The sequence below is a fragment of the Equus quagga genome, chromosome 4 (assembly GCF_021613505.1).
Source record: "Equus quagga isolate Etosha38 chromosome 4, UCLA_HA_Equagga_1.0, whole genome shotgun sequence".
Classification (NCBI taxonomy): domain Eukaryota; kingdom Metazoa; phylum Chordata; class Mammalia; order Perissodactyla; family Equidae; genus Equus; species Equus quagga.
The window spans coordinates 5,083,172-5,102,066 of NC_060270.1; the positions used below are offsets into that span (position 1 = coordinate 5,083,172).

The following is an 18,895-nucleotide window of genomic DNA, read 5'->3' on the forward strand; positions in this document are numbered from 1 at the left end:
CCTCCGACGCGCCTCTCTGCCCCGCCCCTCGTTCCGGCGCGCTGCTCTGCCCCGCCCCTCCACCGACGCGCGGCTCGCCCCGCCCCTCCTCCAACCCGCCACTCTGCCCCGCCCCTCCGACTCGCTGCTCGCCCCGCCCCTCAGTCCGACGTGCCGCCTGGCTCCGCCCCTCCTCCGACGCGCCGCTCTGCCCAGCCCCTCCTCCGACGCGCCCCGCCCCTCGCGCTTTCGCGGGCTCGGCCAGGAGACTTGGGCTCCGCGCGGCGCATGGCGCTTGCCGGGAGAGTCATGGCTAGTAAGTGGCGGGGCAGCCGAGCTGGCGTCGGAGGGGTGGCCGCGGATGCGGCGCCGGGCGGAGGCCCTCGCCGGATCAGCTCTCCTCCGCGCCGTGTCCCCGCCGCGTGCGTAGCCTTCATTCCCTGACGTGGCGTCCGGGTGTCCCCAGTGTCCGCAGTGTCGCGGGTGTCCGCGGCGCTCGGGCGGCGGGGAGGGGCCGTGGAACGCGGCCCGGCGCCCTCCCGGGGATTGCGGGCTTCAGGGGCCTCCGGGCGAGGCGGTGCGGCCGGTGGTCCCGGCCTCCTGCCCCGGTCCCTGCGCGGGAGGAGGGGGCGGTGCGCCCTTGGAACGCGGGTTCCGTCCCTCCAGCCCGGCCCGGCCCGGCCCGCCGACGCTGCGCTTGGCGCGAAGCCTCGGCCAGGCAGGCAGGCAGGCACTGCCGCTCCAGTGCGACAGCCCCGCCCCGCGGCCTCGCGGACTTAATTTGAGCCAGAAGCGGGACCCTCCGGCGCGGTTGCTGTCGCTCTCTTCGCCTTGAATCTGTCTTTGAACCTGGGTTTTGCAAAGGCATCGACGCTGGTTATTTATGGTTTGGGCCCTGTCCCGTGAAAGTGGAACTGTGCGTCTCGGACTCGCGCTGTGGGAAGAGGGCTAGTTACCATGCTCCCCGCTCCCTTCCAACCCCCCCCGGGACGCCCTCTTGTCCTGAAGGAAACCCTGGCAAGCTGTCCGCATCCGGACGCCGAGCTCCCAGCTCAGGGTTACCGTTACACGGCCCATCCTGGACGGCCCAGGGCCGGGGTCCAGCCCCGTGCGCCCCCAGGCCTCTGCCGGGTTCCCTCCCGAGAGGCACTGCGTGCTCTGGTCTCGGGGTCGGGAGACCGGGATTATTCAGTCGTAGCCTGGCCCAGCCAGCAAGGATGGGCTCTGCACCCGTTTCCTGTCCTGTAAAGTGGATATGAACTGCCCTCCCCAGGTCCCCGCGGCCCCCGAGGTGGTGAGGAGGGTGGAAGTGCGCCGGGGCGCAGAGCAGGTCGCGCTGCAGGAGTGTCGGGATGGGGTGGGGCAGTCCTTCCGCACCCCACTCTGGGCAGGAGTGGGGTCTGCAGAGGCGGAGCACGACAGGCTGCTGGCCTTGAGAACCGCGGTTTCTGATGGGGTCATCTGACCCCTGGAGGAGTGTTTTCAAGTTACGTGACTTCCCCGTCACTCACCCCAAACAAACCAACCGGGTGGCCGTCCTGCTTTATCCCTTTACAGAGCCCCAAGGGACCGGTGACCTGCAAGTGGGTGCTTTTGCCCTGAGCCGCCCACGCCAATACAAGGAGAAGGGGTTTGGAATAGCAGGGCAGAGACGTTATTCATTGATCAGTGAATGGAGGAGGCAGCGCTCCTGCTCTAAAATGCCTCCCTGAGGGGAAGGTGAGCAGGGTTCTTATAGGATGTGAAGGGGAGGGTCTCCAGGTCGTAGCTCCGGGTGGGGGCATTTGGGGCATGCACACCTCTTCCCTTGCACACGTTTCCTTTTGCACATGGCAGCCCATTCCATCTTGGACCTTTCTGGTTTGGACCGGTAAGGACTGGTTCTGCTGGTTGGCCACCTGATATTGTTTTGCTTTGGTTCCTATAAGCAATCACAACTTAAAAACAAAGCATTAAACTTGGAAAATATGTTAAGGACTTCCCAGGGTGATGAGATCCCTCCTCTGATTATGTCCTGCTCCTCCTCCTTGAGCGGCAATGGATGAAGATCTGTGTTCCCTAAGCTCTTCCAGCTGATGAGGGCATCGGCATAGGGGCCCAGAGAGGAGCAGAACTTATCCCTAGCAAGTTTTAGATATGTTTGCTTGTCATCCGGTTGGTCTCTCAACCTCTGAGATCCCTGGTTAATACCATTTGGAATTTAATTAGTCTTTTGCTAACAAAGGAAACCAGACAGTTTAGGATGCAAGGCCCAAAGAATAGAAGAAGCAGAATAGCCACCAGAGGCCTCAGAAATGTGATAGAAACCAAGTCAGGCTGGGAGAGTCTGTTGGGCCCCATTCCACATAGCCTAGCGGTGCTGTAGGTATAGGCCTTTCAGGGAGGCACAGGTCAGGGTGAGGATAAGTATAGTTATGAGAGATGACAGAAGGAGTCCCAACACCTCCATAGGGTAGGAAGCCAGCCCACCAAGGACTCATCTTTATGTCTCCAGAGTAAGAGCTTCAGGCCTAAGAGGGGCTCATAGGGAAAGTCAGGATGGCTTGGAGTTACCAAGTCTTCTGGTTCAGGGTCTCTCTTGACTTGAGTATGACGCACCTGAGGGGTGACTCCCTGTAATTTTAGGACAGAGTGAGTGGTTAGAATCACCAGATAAGGCCTGTTCCACTTAGGAAGGACTAGTCCTGTGGGCTCCCAGTATTCCATGTTTTTAGGTCTACCAAATCACCAGGCTGGAAGGGATGGAGGGCCAGATCCATGGGGCAGGCAGGACTTGGTTGCCATATACTGTGAATGCCTTCACTGTTTACCCTACCTGAAGGGTGTACTCTAGTTGTTCTCTTCTCCTGTACTTCTGGCTTCCTGTACCTCCCACTGGCTTTTTGTCTGGGAGGGTTGGAGTGTTGCATGCTGATTGGCATGGCCTGATGAGGCCTTGATTAATGAAGTTCTTTACAATGAGGGGCATACCATTTAGGGCATCCTGTCTGAGAGGATATTGTTTAACATTTGGGCACGTGTGCCCAGGTTTTAATTTGACAATTACCGGGTTTGCTTGGATGCGTGTCCCACTCTTTCTTGGGCCCAAACTCAAGGATTTACCTTTAATAATTCCATTAAGTTTGCCTTTAAACCTTTTGACTCAGTCCCTTTTTTCAGGAACATAATTATCTGGTGACCAAAGGCTGAGGGGACATTTACCTCCAATTGGTCCCCTTTCAAATAAATGGAATAATTTATGCAGCAGGTCCCTACCCAGCAAAGGATTAGGGCATTCTGGCACATATAGAAAGGAACGGGTTCACTGTTTTCACCTAATTTGTAGATTAAAGGTTTAATAAACTGCTGGTTCTCTGTGGCCCCTAATACCTCCAATATATTACATCTCTGGCTAGTAAGTTTGAATATTTGTAGCTAGATATTTGAGGAAACTAGAATTTAAGATCCAGTCCAGTTTACAGGTAGAAAACCAAAATCTCAAAGACAATGAACAGAACTAGAATCTAATACCCACAATTGTGTGTTTCTACTGAAACATAATTTTTCTCTCTAAAATCACCCTCATTTTTTTTTAGAAATGATACCCAAATTAAGACTAACTAGTTGGCAAAATAAGTCTAGTTTCAATAAAACTTGGTCCAATTATTTACATAAGTGCAGCAAATAGCCATTGATCGTATAGGTTCTTTTAACTCTGCTTTGCTGAAACTTTTTATAGGGAATCTCAGATTGATCTTCAAAGGCCTCTCAAGGCCAGGCCAGGCAAAGCCAAGGACTTGTCATCAGGATCTGCCTGCAGTACCTATAGATTTGAATGAATTCCCCTCTTCTCTTGAGGTTCCCTGCACCTGCCAAAAAAGTCACCTTCTTTACTCACCTGGTAAAGTTGCTGGGAACCATGTAAACAAGGTACCAGGCCAATATTTCCAAGTGACTTTATTTCATAAAGTCGACCTTTATTCCTCAAAAGCTGTCTGGTCATATCTGAGTTTATGCATGTTTCTCTCAAATATGACATTCCAGTCAAAGCTTTGGCAATATAACCAATGTTTCCAGTTGTGTCCTGTTATAAGGAGAACATATTTTTATTGAACTTATACAAATAACTACATTGCCATGAAAATAGCAATATTCTCTCACGAAGAGTTTCCAAATTCTGGAGGGATCAGGTAGGGGAAAAAAGATAAATGTTTCAATTCTGCTTTCAAGGGTATAATTTACCAAATTTTTCTAAGTCATAGTTAGCTTGAGAGAAAAAAGAAAAAGAGTTCATTAAATCTTCTGTTAGCAGTTTCATGAACTCAGTTTTTCCGTTAGATTTCTGTAATTTTTTTTACACCCAGTTCAGTTTTATGATCTGAAAGTTTATCAGAAACTTGTATTCTAGAGTAAGTGTCAGAGTCTTTTCCATGAATCTCTCTGAAGATGAAATGCATCTGTAAAAACATCAAAGTAAAATGACAACTGCAAATGACAAAAGACTCAAAAAGTGCAATTGACAAAGAAACTTGACTATTTCTATGACACACAACACTTCAAGATAATAACTATAATTATGGCTGACAAACAGGACAAACCAGAATTTTAGGAAGGTCATATAATTTTTTTTTTTGAGGAAGATTACACCTGAGCTAACTACTGCCAGTCCTCCTCTTTTTGCTGAGGAAGACTGGCCCTGAGCTAAAATCCATGCCCATCTTCCTCTACTTTTTATATGTGGGACGCCAACCACAGCATGGCTTTTGCCAAGCGGTGCCATGTCTGCACCTGGGATCCGAACCAGCGAACTCTGGGCCAATGAGAAGTGGAATGTGCGCACTTAACCGCTGCGCCACTGGGCAGGCCCTGGAATGTCATATAATTTTTAAAATGTTTATATCAATAACATTTACCCACATAATACCACCTAAGAAGGTTTATCATCATTTATTTGACAATGCTTGCCATATAATTTAACATACCAAGTAAGTCTAATTAGTTTAATATCTTCCTCTTTAGAGAAAGAGAGAACAGTTTCTTTGAGAAGTCCCAGGGCTGATTGGAACTTCTCAAAGTTTCCTTTTTTTAAGTCAAAAGAAGGACTTCAATTTTAGGAGAGATTCACCCCTAAAAAAGTCAAAAAGTTTAAAAACACTTGGTCAAATAGGGAACAGTGCTGTTATCCATTCAATCAAAATGACGACAGAAACAGAAAAACCTTAATAGAGCTCATTGTCTTTGAACATAGGAAGTTATTTTAACAAAATATGTATTTTCTGTCATTTAGGTAGACTTACTCAAAGGTAAAGAAAAACCTTTTATAACCTCTTTATCAAGAGCAGACCAAAAGTTCAAGAAAATTATCTTTTTAGAGAGAAAGCCACATTCTAGTTTTTGCACCAGCCTACATTTTATATCAAGACTCCTTAATTAAATTCATTTCAATCTTAGCCAGCTTGACCATGCACAAAACTCAGGGTTATACTTCCATCAGCCTTCTATCACTTTCTTTTTACATTCAGAATTTGTCCCATGCCTTCCTTTTTTTTTTTCCCCCTTCCTAATACTTTAGGACAAATTTATTTTTCTTATTAAAACAAAAATACTTCCATTCTTTATACCTTGTTTACTGAAAACATATATCTTATTTTCTTTGAATACAAAGATGTTTTCCTTATTAAATTTTTAGTAGTTTTAATTACATATATTAATTGGAATTCTTAACCCTTACAGACCTTAATTTTTAATGAAAACTAAAAAGCAGGCCCTTTGAACTGTCCTTTACTTAGCATTCGGTGACTTGGCAAACTCACAAATGCTTTTTATAATTTCTAGAAACATATTACTTTTGTCAATGCAAAATAACCAATAACCATTCTACAGATAAGAGAAATAACATGAGTTTTCCTTGAGCCAGAATGAGGATTATAACCCAGGAAGGCCTTAGAAAGCATTCCGGAGAAGCATGGTTTTCAGCAGTCTTATATCTCTTTAGAACAAAGAACATACATTAAACACGCCCCGGATACATTTTCATCAAAATTTCAAAGAGGTTTTTAGTTGCAAATTAGCAGGTCAACACGACCCTGATGCTGGGAAAAGGACTAATCCTGGCATTACCAATAGGGCTATGAGGGGAAGTCTGCCCTCTTATCTTAAGAGAGTGCATTCTTTACTTTAATGGTTAAGCAGGAGTACAATGCATTTGATAGGCCATAAGTCAGGCTTCTTTAGTTCAAGTGGAATCAGTTTTGAACCTGAATATTTATCCCATATACCTCAGTATGGGAAAATTACTTGTCACACTAATTATTTAGATTGCCTATAAAGGCTTTGACACATCAGACAAAATCAGTTATTCTAAGCTATTATTTTGCTGACAAATTTGTAATGGGGATACCATGAGCTTATTTGACTAGTAAACCCAGACTGCACATCTGCATCATATCCAAAGTTGATAACTATAAAGACATGCCTATTTTAATCAAACCAACAAACTTAAACGAACTTTTTCTACTTTTTTTTTTTTGAGGAAGATTAGCCCTGAGCTAACCTCTGCTGCCAATCTTCCTCTTTTTGCTGAGGAAGAGTGGCCCTGAGCTAACATCTGTGCCCATCTCCCTCTATGTTATGTGTGGGATGCCTGCCACAGCATGGCTTGATAAGCTGTCTGTAGGTCTGTGCCCAGGATCTGAACCAGTGAACCGTGGGCCGCTGAAGCAGAGTGTGTGAACTTAACTGCTACGCCAACAGGCCAGTCCCTAAATAAATTTTTATTTACCAAAGATTATTTATTATCAAGTTAACTTGAAAGACGTTCGGGTTAGTTCCTATGGCGCTTTGCCTGTGGATGTTGCTCTATCTCAAGGTTTCTCAGCCTCAGCAGTGTGGGCGTTTTGGACTGGATAATTCTTTGTTGTGGGGTCTGCCCTGTGCCTTGAGGCATGTTTAGCAGTATTGCTGCCTTTGCCCACTAAATGCCGGTAGCACCCCACCAGGCATGACAATCAAAACTGTCTCCAGACATTGCCAGATGTCCTGGGGGGCAAAGTTGCCGTCCAGTTGAGAACTGCTGCTCCATCTGATTCAGATTTCTTGACAGCTGTGTTCTTTTATCTTCGTCCTCAGCTTTCCGCTTGGCCCTCATCCAACTTCAAGTTTCTTCCGTCAAATCAGATAACCTCACTCGAGCTTGTGGCCTTGTCCGGGAGGCGGCAGCACAAGGAGCCAAAATAGTTTGTCTGCCAGTAAGTATGGAGGCAGTCAGCCCTTTGTGGGAGCTGTTGACCCAGCAGGATAGTGTCTGCTAGTGCTGGTTGTCCTCTTGTGTCTGGATCCAGCAAGGTCCTTTGGGACCCCAGGACTGTCCCATGTTTGTCTGGAAGGTGACCCTAGCCAGGGTTTCTGTGATAGGATATGCTGGCCTTATTACAGGTCTTTAACTTCAAGATCATCTGTTCTGTTCAGAGTCCTCATAGGCTGAGGGACTTACCTGAAGCAGAAATCCTCAGTGCCTCGGCTACTCACTTTCTTTCCTTGTAGAATTAAGTCTTTACAGGACCAGGACATAGTGATTTTAGTGCTAAGCCCCCAACGTTTTAAAAAAATTGTTGAAAACTGAAGATTGTCAGAGACATTTGGGAAGCTTGTAGTACCTTCCTCAAAGTGGTAGACCGTGGTGAGTTGGTTGGACTGTGCTTCTCTTTCCTAGGTAATTTCCTTCAGAGCAGAACCAGCTGAAGGCCACATCCCATTTGTCTGTCACTGGGTACGGTTCGAGTCCTGCTTGGGTCAGGGCATATGTCTGCTGGCGTCTTCTCCTGGCAGAGGCCACTGGGGTTGGTGGTGGATTCCACACAGACCCCCCGACCCTACCCCTCCCACTGTGGGGAGGAGGCAGCCCTTCGCAAACCCTGCTGAGGTTGACTGGAGGGTGTTTGGGGCCACCTTGTAGTTTAGGCTCCAGACCGTCACAGTGGCCAGTGAGTAGGGATCTTTAACAGGGGAGCTGAGGTCGTAATGAATCCTGTCCTCCTCACGGCTCCAGTCACGGGACTCTCCCGTACTTGGACCCTGATCATGTGTCTTGTGGAATAAGTTGTTGGGGGTCAGAGTCCAAAGGCCAGGGGTGAAAGCACGTGAATGCTGTGCGTGCGCGCCTTCTGATATGCCTTGTATGAGCTGCTGATCCTCGGGCTTGAGTTTGCTGGCTCAGTGCCAGGTGCACAGGCAATCTCAATACATGGGAAACAAGGACTTAGAGTTGAAGTCTGTTAGTTTTTGCTTTTCTCAGAGAGCTATTGAAGACAGACAGGTCTTGGGGAATGAGAGATTTCACAGGATCAGAACGATAGTGCTGGAAGGGAGCATAGAAGTAGCTCATTTTACAGATGAGGAAGCATTTTACTTTCTGTGGCTTTCAAAGCTTCTGTACTTTTTGAAACACAGGCTTTATTGCTTTACAGAGTTATTAATATACCTTTGAGCCTATGGGTGCATCCTAACCCCAAAGTGGTGTGAGTTAGCCCAGCTGTAGTGGGGCCTGGGGGCCCGAGGCTGGGAACTCCTAGTTCTCTGCAGACTCGAGGGAGAGGCAGGACTGGCCTCTGCTGAAGTGACCGGGATCTGAGAGAGCACACGTGACCTGTGTCCTCTGCCGAGCCAGCTGCAGAGTCCTGCCTGTGCCCACAGGCTCTTTAGCCCGGGGAGGTCAGTGTCTTTCGTATGAGCTGTGTTGTGTTCCTTTGAGAGCAGAGCTAGAAGAAGCAGCTATGTCTTCTTAGAGCAGAACTTTAAAACAGGTTGGGTGTTTTAGTGTTCTTTTCCCTTCCTTTGCCAACATTATTCTAGGAATGCTTTAATTCTCCATATGGCACGAACTATTTTCCTCAATATGCGGAGAAAATTCCTGGTGAATCCACACAGAAGCTTTCTGAAGTAGCAAAGGAGTGCAGCATATATCTCATTGGAGGTAACTTCCTGCCCACAAGGTACAATGGCCTTAACGTGAAAAAATCCAAATAATTTTTGTTGTTACATTTAAATGGGAAACAAATTAGCCACTGAAAACAAGGAGGTAGGTCTGTGTGTAGTAATGTGGAAGGATCTTCAAAAAACACTGTTACGTGGACAAAGAGGAAGTTCAATGTGATGTGTGCAGGTTCTCTCATTCAGATTAATTCCCCACACGAAAGGTTTATATTTTTATCTGTAGTTCTGTATGTAAGACAGAGTGAATCTTGTAGAAGGAACACACCACACTGATGCTAGGATTTTCCCTGGAGAAGGAGGGGGAGCCCAGGGGCAGGTGGAAAGGTGAAAGAAAAACCCTATCTGAACGTCTGCCATTATGCCTAAAACAGATTAAGAAATTTTCCTTCATAAAGGGGCCACTCACATCAAGAGAGCGTTGTTTTGGTTTTGAAATAAATTTTAAAATGTTCTGTTTGCTTAAGTGAAAAATAAGTACAGTAACACTCTAGTAAATATAGCAAACAAGACTATTTCTGTTTGAGAGACTTTAAGAGGGAGATAGTAGGAATGGGAAACGGAGAAGAGGTGGAGGACAGCAGGCAGAGCAAGAAGAGGCAGAGCCAGCCGCAGGGTTGCACTCGGTGCTGGAAGGCATGTGGCCTTCGGGACAGTCCTGTGGCAGGACCTACTGAACTGAAGTTGAGCGAGAGTGAGTTCCCTGGGCTGCTCCGCTGTTACAGATGAAGTGTTGCTCCAGATCAAAGCTGAGTTCAGAAACAGTTTGGTTCTTTTTGAAACCTGTCTTTGGCATCTGACCTAATTATATTTCATCTACACTCGAGAGCTTCTCTCTGAAAACTCATGTTCAAGAAGAAAACACCATGATTAGATAAACCTTTGAAGATGGTCAACTCTCTTGTTGGACCCAAGTGACAGTTTATCCAGTCTTTGTCCACTTATCATAGAAGAGTGCTTTACTCAGAATGTTTTCTGTGCCTGTGTGTCTCTCCTCTCAATGAAAGGTTCCATTCCTGAAGAGGATGCTGGGAAATTATATAACACCTGTGCTGTGTTTGGGCCTGATGGCACTTTACTGGTAAAGCACAGAAAGGTAAGTTTGGAATGTGGAAGTCTTGTTGCCACTTGAGAATTTGCCATGAAGCCCCGTAGTCCCTCTCATCATATTGTACACACAGCAGGCATCTGACTTGTTGGCACAGATGCCTATTCCTGGCTGTTGGTATTGTTATTTGTATGGTACATCTTTTTCTAATCTCCTATTTTCAGTTCCCCAGTGCTGCTGCTTTTGTCCAGAGTTCACAGGTATCTGGGGGAAAGCTGGTCTGATAGGACCACTCTGCCATTCCCAGGAGAGGAGCCAGGACCGAGCTGTTACCCCCACTCTTTGAAGTGTGTGTTTTCAGTATTGAGTTTTCCAGTCCATGAATATGGTGTACATCCTTGCATTATTTAGGCTTTAATTTCTCTCAAATTGTTTTTATAGTTTTGTGTGTATAGTCTTATATTTCGTTTGCTAGATTTATTTCTAATTGACGTGTTTTGGCGGCCTTTCATTTTCTGTTCTTGCTGGTATATAGAAGAACAACTAATTTTTAAAATATTGACCTTGTAATAGTAACCTTGTTAAACTCAGTCATTAATTCTACTAAGTCGTCGGTAGATTTTCTAGGTTCACAATTATATCGTTTGAGAATAATGACAGATTTGCTTTTTTCTTTCTAATTGTTGTACTTTTTATTCCTTTCTTTTCCCTTGGGACCTCTGGAATAGGTTGAATGGCAAGTGTCTTTGTCTTGTTCCTGATCTCAATAGAAGGCTTTTAGTGTTTCACCATTAATTACAATATTTCTTTAGGTTTTTTTGCAGATACTCTTTATCAGATTAACGGAGCTCCCTTCCTAGAAGAGTTTTCTTTTTTTGTTTTGTTTTTTGAATAAGAATGCTCATTATGCACCTCTTCAGATGACCATATGACTTTTCTCCTTTATTTGCTTAGTGTGGTAAATTACATTGATTGATTTTCTAGTGTTAAACCACACTTGCTTTCCTTGAATAAATCCAATTTGGAAGTGATGTGTTATTCTTTTTATATATTGCTAAATTTGGTTTGCAAAATTTTACCTATTTTTAGTCACTCACCCACTCTCTACCTCTCCTGCCGACGTGTCAATTTGTTCTGATTCTGAGAAGTCTTCATTTAGCATTTATATTGAGTAAAAAGCAGCACATTAATTGCTTCCCGTAAGAAACATAGGCATTGGTTTGCTCACCACCTAGAAACGAAGGGTCATAAAACCCTTAGCATCATTTCTTGTGTCCTGTGTTAGGATTCATTTTGGTAAGATGTTGGTCAGCTGGTGGGTGGGTTGTGGGCGGGATGGGGGTGCTGTTTGTACAGTTGATCTTAGAGCACCCCCATTCTGGCCATGGAAAGGTGTTTGTTATTACTGCCGTGAACCTGCTCGAAAAGAGGTAACCAAACCCTTTGTTTGTGATGCAGCTCCATCTGTTTGACATTGATGTTCCTGGGAAAATTACCTTTCAAGAATCTAAAACACTGAGTCCTGGTGATAGTTTCTCCACATTTGATACTCGTACGTACCATATAAATTCACCTCTTGTAACAGTCCCAGTAGAAGACGATCGGGTATTCGTTTTTCTCTTATGTCCCTCCCCAACTTCTTTACATAACCTGGTGAAAAGACCAGAGTGAGAAGGGCAGGGGATGGTCAGAGATCTAGAAAGGGCAGATGAATGGAGAACTCAGGGTGCGACGTGACTTTGCTCTCCATCAGTCACAGCCCTGTTAGCATGCCAGCTTCCAGAGTGTACCTAAGGCCAGGACTGAACACCTCCCACTTAGATAACGAGCATTCAGTTAGGACGAAGTTCTTGTCTCTACTCTGCTGACGTAAATGAAGTCTTTTTGTGGTGAAATCCCAGCAGGAATAGCTTATATGTTTTCACTGTCCACGGGCCCTGTGTTAATGTCTCCCTGTCACTGTTTGTGAGCATAAGGTCGTGGCGCCTTTCCCACACCGTGCTGCAGGAGGTGAACTTCTCATGTCTGCACTTTTTGTTTGGAAAACAGCTTACTGCAGAGTGGGCCTGGGCATCTGCTACGACCTCCGCTTTGCAGAGCTTGCACAGATCTACGCACAGAGAGGTGAGGGGGCTGTGTTGTATAGCTGCTGGGAGGTTTGATTCTGGGCTGGTCCTTGTGGGTAGAGGGAGCCTTTAGTCAGAAAAACTGAGGTCTTAGTCTCTCCCTGCATCTGGCTTCTCAGACATTTGCTGGGTATGGACAGCATGGCTTCTCAGAGGTTGTGATTGAACACCGTGCAGCTAGGGCAGGAGCCAGGCTCCTCAGGCTGCTGAGCATCTGTTCTGTCCTGGAAGCCCTTCCTGCTACTGTGTTTGGAAAGAGTCATTTGGAGCCCGGTGGAAATGAAGACGTGGTCTGTGCTCTCATGGATTTCTCCGCTCAGTAGTCCTAGGTCCTGGGTGTAGTAGAAATGTAGTCAGTGACATTTTGGTCCAGAGAAGAAGTGGCCTACCATCCTGGAAGAGCACCAGGTCAAGTGAGACCTGGATTCTGGTTCCTACTCTTCCCCTTAATTGCACGGTCCTTTGGGTAAATTATTTAATCTCTGGAGCATTGTGGATCTCAGTTTTCTCACAGGAATGGTGTTAGGATTAGGAGAGAGAATTTATAAAGCTCCTCATATAGTGCTCAACAAATATTAGCATCCCTACCAGCTGCTGAAGCCACTCTGACTCCAATTCGACTTCACTTAACAGAATGAAGTGGCTGCAGACAGTCCGTCTGCTCGGCCGAAGGTGGAGGTGCGTGGGCTCTGGGTCAGCAGAGTCTGTTGAGTCTTATCACTACGCATTAGAGCACCTGTTCTGCCCCTCATTTCAGTGGAGAACATTACAGAACATGGTCCTTGGCCATGCGGAGCTGGCCATATGGTGCTGAGAGAAATTCGACTGACAGTTTTCCACTTTGTTTAGGCAAAGTCACATGTTGTGTTTTTGGTTGTCAATACTTTTCTTGTGGGTCTCTGTGTCTCATGTGTGTTTCTAAAGGAATTCAGAGCCATAACTTAATGCTGCTGACCCTGTCTGACTTGGCTGACGTCTCCGTATGCTTGGGAAGGTTGGGTTTGGTCCTCCTGGTTAAGGAATGCAGGGAGGCACTAGGTGGTCGGGTGCCCACCTGCACCCACCGTTCTTTGGCCTTTCTCTCCCCAAGGCTGCCAGCTGTTGGTATATCCTGGAGCTTTTAATCTGACCACTGGACCAGCCCACTGGGAGCTCCTTCAGCGAGGCAGGTAAGAGAGCACCTCAAGCATGCCTTCAAGCATCTCACTGTTTCTTTGTGGGAGGATTTCTGGTTTGGTGGGAGGACCAGCCCTCCTGAGATGGAGTGCATGTTACAGGTTGGCTCAGGCCAGGTATCTCAACTGTGGCAGTATTGACATTGGGACGAGATAATTCTTTGTTGGGCCTGTCCTGTGCATTGTAGGATGTTTAGCAGTGTCCCTGGCCTCTCCCCACTAGATGCCAGTAGCAACCCCCTAATTGTGACAGTCAAAAAGGTCTCCAGATACTGGCACATGCCCCAGCTGAGAACTGGCCTCTGCAGTAAAATACTGTTTGAAGAGAGGGTTCCATGGCTCTAGGGGTTTCCTTGCATATCTGAGCCAGCCTGTCCTGTCCTCCTTTTAAAAGAAGGAGCTGTGCATTGAGGATAGAAAAAGGTTGCAGATCCACAATGTATGGCTGACCTCTTCTCTGTCCGTTGACTGCAGGGCTGTTGATAATCAGGTGTATGTGGCCACGGCTTCTCCTGCCAGGGATGACAAAGCCTCCTATGTTGCCTGGGGACACAGCACCGTTGTGACCCCTTGGTGAGTTGGCTAAGCAGGGACAGGCTCACTGGGAGCTCAAGAGAGATGACGCCTGGGCAGGTGGGGGTCTGGTCCTGAGCAGCCCTGCCCTTCCCCCCACCCCCCCACACATCCCCACATCTGCCAGGCCTCCCTCTCTCTGTGAGAGAAGCTTCACTTGAGAACCCTGTGAGAAAGAACTGGTCCTGTTCTCCTGGCTGAGTGCCTGGCCCCCTATGCTGAGTTTCTGAGGGGCTTGCATTGTCAGTCAGATTAGGATCATGTTGGGAGACAAGGCAGCAGTGATGGGGGTTTTGGTAGAAGAGGCTCCAAAACTCTGGGCTTTTGGTTAAAATTTAGACTGGGTGACTGGCCCTAGGGCAGGAGTGAGTTACAGGGTGAGGATTTTGCTTCCTGCATAACAATTACAGGAGGGGAGAGGATGGGCTCCATTAAGAGAAAAGCTGAAGCATTTCATTACTCAGAGGCTACAGGAGAGGGCAAAGCATCTTTTTACTCAGTGGAACCGGCAAAAAAGGCTGCCCAGCTCAACAGATGTCACACACTAATACACAGATCTTGTGGTCCGCGTCTCTGTAGTGCATAGCATCATCACACAGCGCCTCAGTTTGACTCTGTGCTAAGTCCAGTTTATGGATAGTGGGATTGGTACTCACAGGATCAAGGGGCTGGAACTGCTGTTGGGATCTGGGACTTCTGGCTTCAGGACTTGGATTTATTTCATGCTCCTCAAACATCTGTGTGATCACACACACACTCACACACAGACACACACACACGCTCACTGATGTGTATGTCTACAGTTTCAGGATAAATATACCAGTAACAGCCCAAGAGGGCTGACTATCAGTGTGGGGTCCCTCCAGTTTCTCTCTTCTGACTTTATAGGACCCAAAGCTTAAAGCGTGTGATGGGGAGGCAGATGTGACCAGGGAGCGATGTCAGGGAGCCCCTGCACGTTAGGACCTGGGCAGTGGAAGCCCGGAAGGATTAAGTTGGCCTGAAAATTTTCTCCAGCTTTGTTCAAGTTCCTCTGCCCAGGTGTTGGTGACAGACTTCCTGGCCTTTGGGTAGCTCTGCTCCGCACTAATTCTCCTGATGAACCTGCTGCCGATCAAGCAGGCTGCTTCTGACGTGAAGTAGTTGTACAAGGTTTACCTTTATTTCTTCCTTTCCAGAATTCCATCTGTGGGGTTGGGGGTCCGCTGGCTCCGATCACTGTTGGCATGGGTTCCTGGGGTTAACATAGATCTTTGGATGCTAGAGCAAATGGGGAAGAAATAGAAAAGAATTCAGTTAAGTGGCATTAATGATGGTGTTTGTAGCTCATTTGTGCCAAAAATTTGTTTGTGGCCCTCTGGTCAGGAGAACCAGTTATTATGTCAGTTGTTTGTTCTGTCAGATGACTTCCTTTTGGGCTTTGAAGAAATTTCATTTCATTAGATATGTTTTTGAAGCCCTGTGTGGGCCAAGAGACTCAGCTCTGGAAACGCTTTTCCAGACAGCTGTCCCTGGATTTATGAAGCAGTGTTGCTGTTTGTGAGTCTGAGGCTCCTGCCAGCGGGGCTGCCGGTGGCTCCTGCCACTTCTACCCAGGCCAGCAAGTTGAAACCTTTCCATCAAAAACCAAAACCCATGAACACCAGAATCCAGAGATCAGAGGCACCAGACCAGAGATCCACGCGGATCCGGGCCCTGCCCAGGCCCAGCCTCACTGTGCCAGGGGTGGAGCAGCAGCCCCGGGGGCCGTGAGGAAGCAGAGGCAGGCTACCTTGTGAAGGCGCCGTGCTGACCTGCACTCACGAGGGGACAGGATGTTGGTCACAGGCGGCTCCATTCCCGAATGTTCATTTCATAGAATAACTACCATTTCCCAGCAATCTGCAGTTTACAAAACATACTCCATAATTGCCTCACTGAGTCCTCATGGAGCTCTTGTTTCCACTTTACAGACGAGGAAATGGAGACTCCAAATGACCTGCCACGAGGCCACACAGCTACTCAAATGGTAGAGCAGGAATCTGTACCCCTACCTTCTTGTGTTAAATCTCAGATTCCCTCCCCCTTGGCCTGTGGGATGGGGAGGAGAAACAGAGAGAGATTGAGCGTCGGCGGACGTCAGTGAGCCTGCTCACGTGCTCCTGCATCTTTTTCAGGGGGGAGGTCCTCGCCACGGCTGGCACTGAAGAGATGATTGTGTACTCGGACATCGGTGAGGTTTGCCTGGCAGTTCAGGTCTCGGGTTCCCTGTTGCTCTCAGGCCAGACTGTGTGGCTGTCTGTCACCTGGAGGACCCTGTCACCTGGAGGGGCTCCTGTATGCCCCTCCTCACTTATCCTTGGTTCTCTGGCCAAGCCCTGGGGGCCGGAGCTCAGCTCGAGTTTTCTTGGTTTGGCTTGAGATGCTCGGGGGGCAGCACCCAGCGTCTGTGCCTCTAGACAGGGCCTGTGTTGCTGAGTTTCTTGCTCACGCTCTCATTGTCTTTATACTGTTTGGGGGAAGAAATCCCCTTGGTTAGTGGGGAGTTACATCTTATTAATAGTGCACTTTCTTGTTTTTGCAGACCTGAAGAAGTTGGCTGAAATACGCCAGCAAATCCCTATTTTTAGCCAGAAGCGATTAGACCTCTATGCAGTGGAGGCGAAGAAGCCCTAAGGTTTATATTTCCAACGCGTCATGAAACAAGAAGATGTGTTTCTGCAACATAATCAACTCCCTGCTGAATTCTTTAATGGAGTCGTTTTTGTTTGTTTGTTTTTTGTTTTAATTTCAGCCTTTTCCCTTCCTGGGAGCTCTCCATTGAGATGACGGAGCGTCAGCACACTGACATCTCCACACCGTGTTAAATAGTCCAGAAGGACTCGGGCTGGCATTGAAGAGCAGGGGAGCCAGGGATGGCTCCAAGCCTCCTTCTGTACCTAAGTTGCCTCAGAGCAGTTGATGGAAGTTCCGATCTTGGTGTCCTGGTGGTCGATTCACTGGATACGAATGTATCTGTCCCGAGCCTCTCGTCTCACTACTGGAGTCCATTACACAGAAACCTGGGTCTGAGGCTGCTCCTTCTCGAGCAGTACCTCACGCTCTGCTCCGAGTGGCTATGGGAGCAGGGTGGTGGGTCGTTGGTGTCTGCCAGCGGAGGTGGCAGCCCCACTCTTCCTAGCAGCCTTTGGGCTCTTCGAATTCAGGGAGCTGACAGTGCAACCCAGACGCCCCTGGTCGAGGGGAAAGACGTTTCCACAGAGAGCCCAGTGCGGCGTTTGCTCCAGGCAACGGAAGATGAGTCTCTGCAGGTTTCCTGATAGGATGAGTGTCTGGAAAGCTTTCTGTTTGCTTTTCTCCCTAGTAACATTTCTAGCTTGATAAATGCAGATTTCAGCCTGGTGCTTCTCAGATTCCTTTTGCACAATTAAAAATCAAGAATTCTAATGAGCTTTAATTTATGTATGTTATGGCTAGTGTTGGGCTGGTAAACGTTTAACAACCAGCTGTCGGAGAAAAAGCCCTGATTTTGTAGTAGCATTTGCCAGCTTCCATAGTGTAAATACTTACACCATGGCCAAATTCAGGCCGTCAATGTGACACCTCTAAACAGAGCGCTCAGATGCAGTCGGCTCTCATGAGCTGGTGCAGTCTGCTCTGACACATCACTGTATGTAGAGACAGTTCCCATACTGGAAAATAAAACAATTTTAAAACAAAAGAATACATGAGCACACATTCAGTAACTGTAAGAATGATGACATCGTGTCCTCAGAAGAGTACGAGAGTGAAAAAGGCAAAGGGCTTTTTAAAATTGTGTACAATTTGGTCAAGTCTGACAGAGTATACATCCATGAACCCGCTGCAATCGCAATAATGAACATACCCCCCCCCCCCCCAAATTTCCTGCTCTTCTATAACCCCCTAGCTACTCCTCTCATCCACAGGCAATCATTAGTCGGCTTTGTCACTATGGATTAGTTTGAATTTTCTAGAATTACCTTAAAATGGAATCATACTGTGTATGTACTTTTTTGTCTGCTTTCACTCATAATTAATCTGGAGATCGATCCACGTGTGTGCATCAGTAATTCATTCCTTTTCTATTGCTGAATAACAGTCCACTGTATGGATACACCACAATTTACTCGTTCTCAAGACATCTGGGTTGTTTCCAGTTTTTGGCTATTACAAATAAAGCTGCTGGAAACATTTTGTACAAGTTGTTCATTTCTCTTGAGTCAGTATCTAGGAGAGTGGTGGGGTTGTATGTGTATCTCACTGCCAAGCTGTTTTCCAAAGTGCTTGTGCCATTTCACTGAGCTACGAGCTGTCTATCAGAGTCCCATTTGCTCCACATCCTACACCTGGCGTGATGAGTCTTAATTTTAGCCATTTTAATGTGCACATAATGTTATTTCATTATGGTTTTAATTTGTATTTTCCTGATGACTAATGATGCTGAGCATCTTTTCATGTGCCTCTTTGCTATCTGTATATCTTCTGTGGTGGAGTGTCTATTCCTATCTTTTCCCTGTATTTTATGGGGTTATTTATCCTCTTATTGATTAATAAGAATTCTTCATATACTCCAAATAAAAGTCTTTTGTTAGGTATTATGTTTTATAAATATATTCTCCAGGTCTGAGGAAAAAAATGTCTTTTCATTTTCTTAAAAGTATTGTTTAAACAGCAAAAGTTATAAATTTTCAGGGCTGGTCCGGTGGTGCAGTGGTTAAGTTCACATGTTCTGCTCAACAGCCTGGGGTTTGCCGGTTTGGATCCCGGGTGTGGACCTACGCACTACTTGTCAAGCCGTGCTGTAGCAGGCGTCCCACATATAAAGTAGAGGAAGATGGGCATGGATGTTGGCTCAGGGCTAATCTTCCTCAGCAAAAAGAGGAGGATTAGCAGCAAATGTTAGCTCAGGGCTAATCTTCCTCAAAAAAAAGTTATAAATTTTCATGAAGGCCAATTAATTGCTTTTTCTTTTTTGAAGTTCATCTTTTTAATGTTGCATTTAAGCAATTGCCAAACCCAAAGTCACT

The 18,895-nt window shown here is 46.8% G+C and overlaps 1 protein-coding gene across 1 annotated transcript; it reads left to right on the plus strand.

The window, feature by feature from the left end:
• Positions 1-210: 210 nt before the first annotated feature.
• On the plus strand, positions 211-18,579 carry NIT2 (nitrilase family member 2). The gene is made up of 11 exons (XM_046658969.1): positions 211-295; positions 7,087-7,205; positions 8,809-8,929; positions 9,954-10,042; positions 11,453-11,546; positions 12,044-12,118; positions 13,211-13,289; positions 13,770-13,868; positions 16,025-16,080; positions 16,432-16,524; positions 16,642-18,579. Exons 1-10 carry the CDS (start codon positions 268-270, stop codon positions 16,521-16,523), a joined length of 852 nt encoding a protein of 283 aa, XP_046514925.1. The 5' UTR covers positions 211-267; the 3' UTR covers position 16,524; positions 16,642-18,579.
• Positions 18,580-18,895: the final 316 nt, after the last annotated feature.

Bases quoted from the DNA above. Each gene is read 5' to 3' on its own strand.
- NIT2 (XM_046658969.1), top strand. From the start codon at position 268: ATGGCGCTTGCCGGGAGAGTCATGGCTA. The intron at 8,930-9,953 runs GTAACTTCCTGC...TCTCAATGAAAG, and splicing joins CAGCATATATCTCATTGGAG to GTTCCATTCCTGAAGAGGAT. The intron at 10,043-11,452 runs GTAAGTTTGGAA...TTTGTGATGCAG, and splicing joins TACTGGTAAAGCACAGAAAG to CTCCATCTGTTTGACATTGA.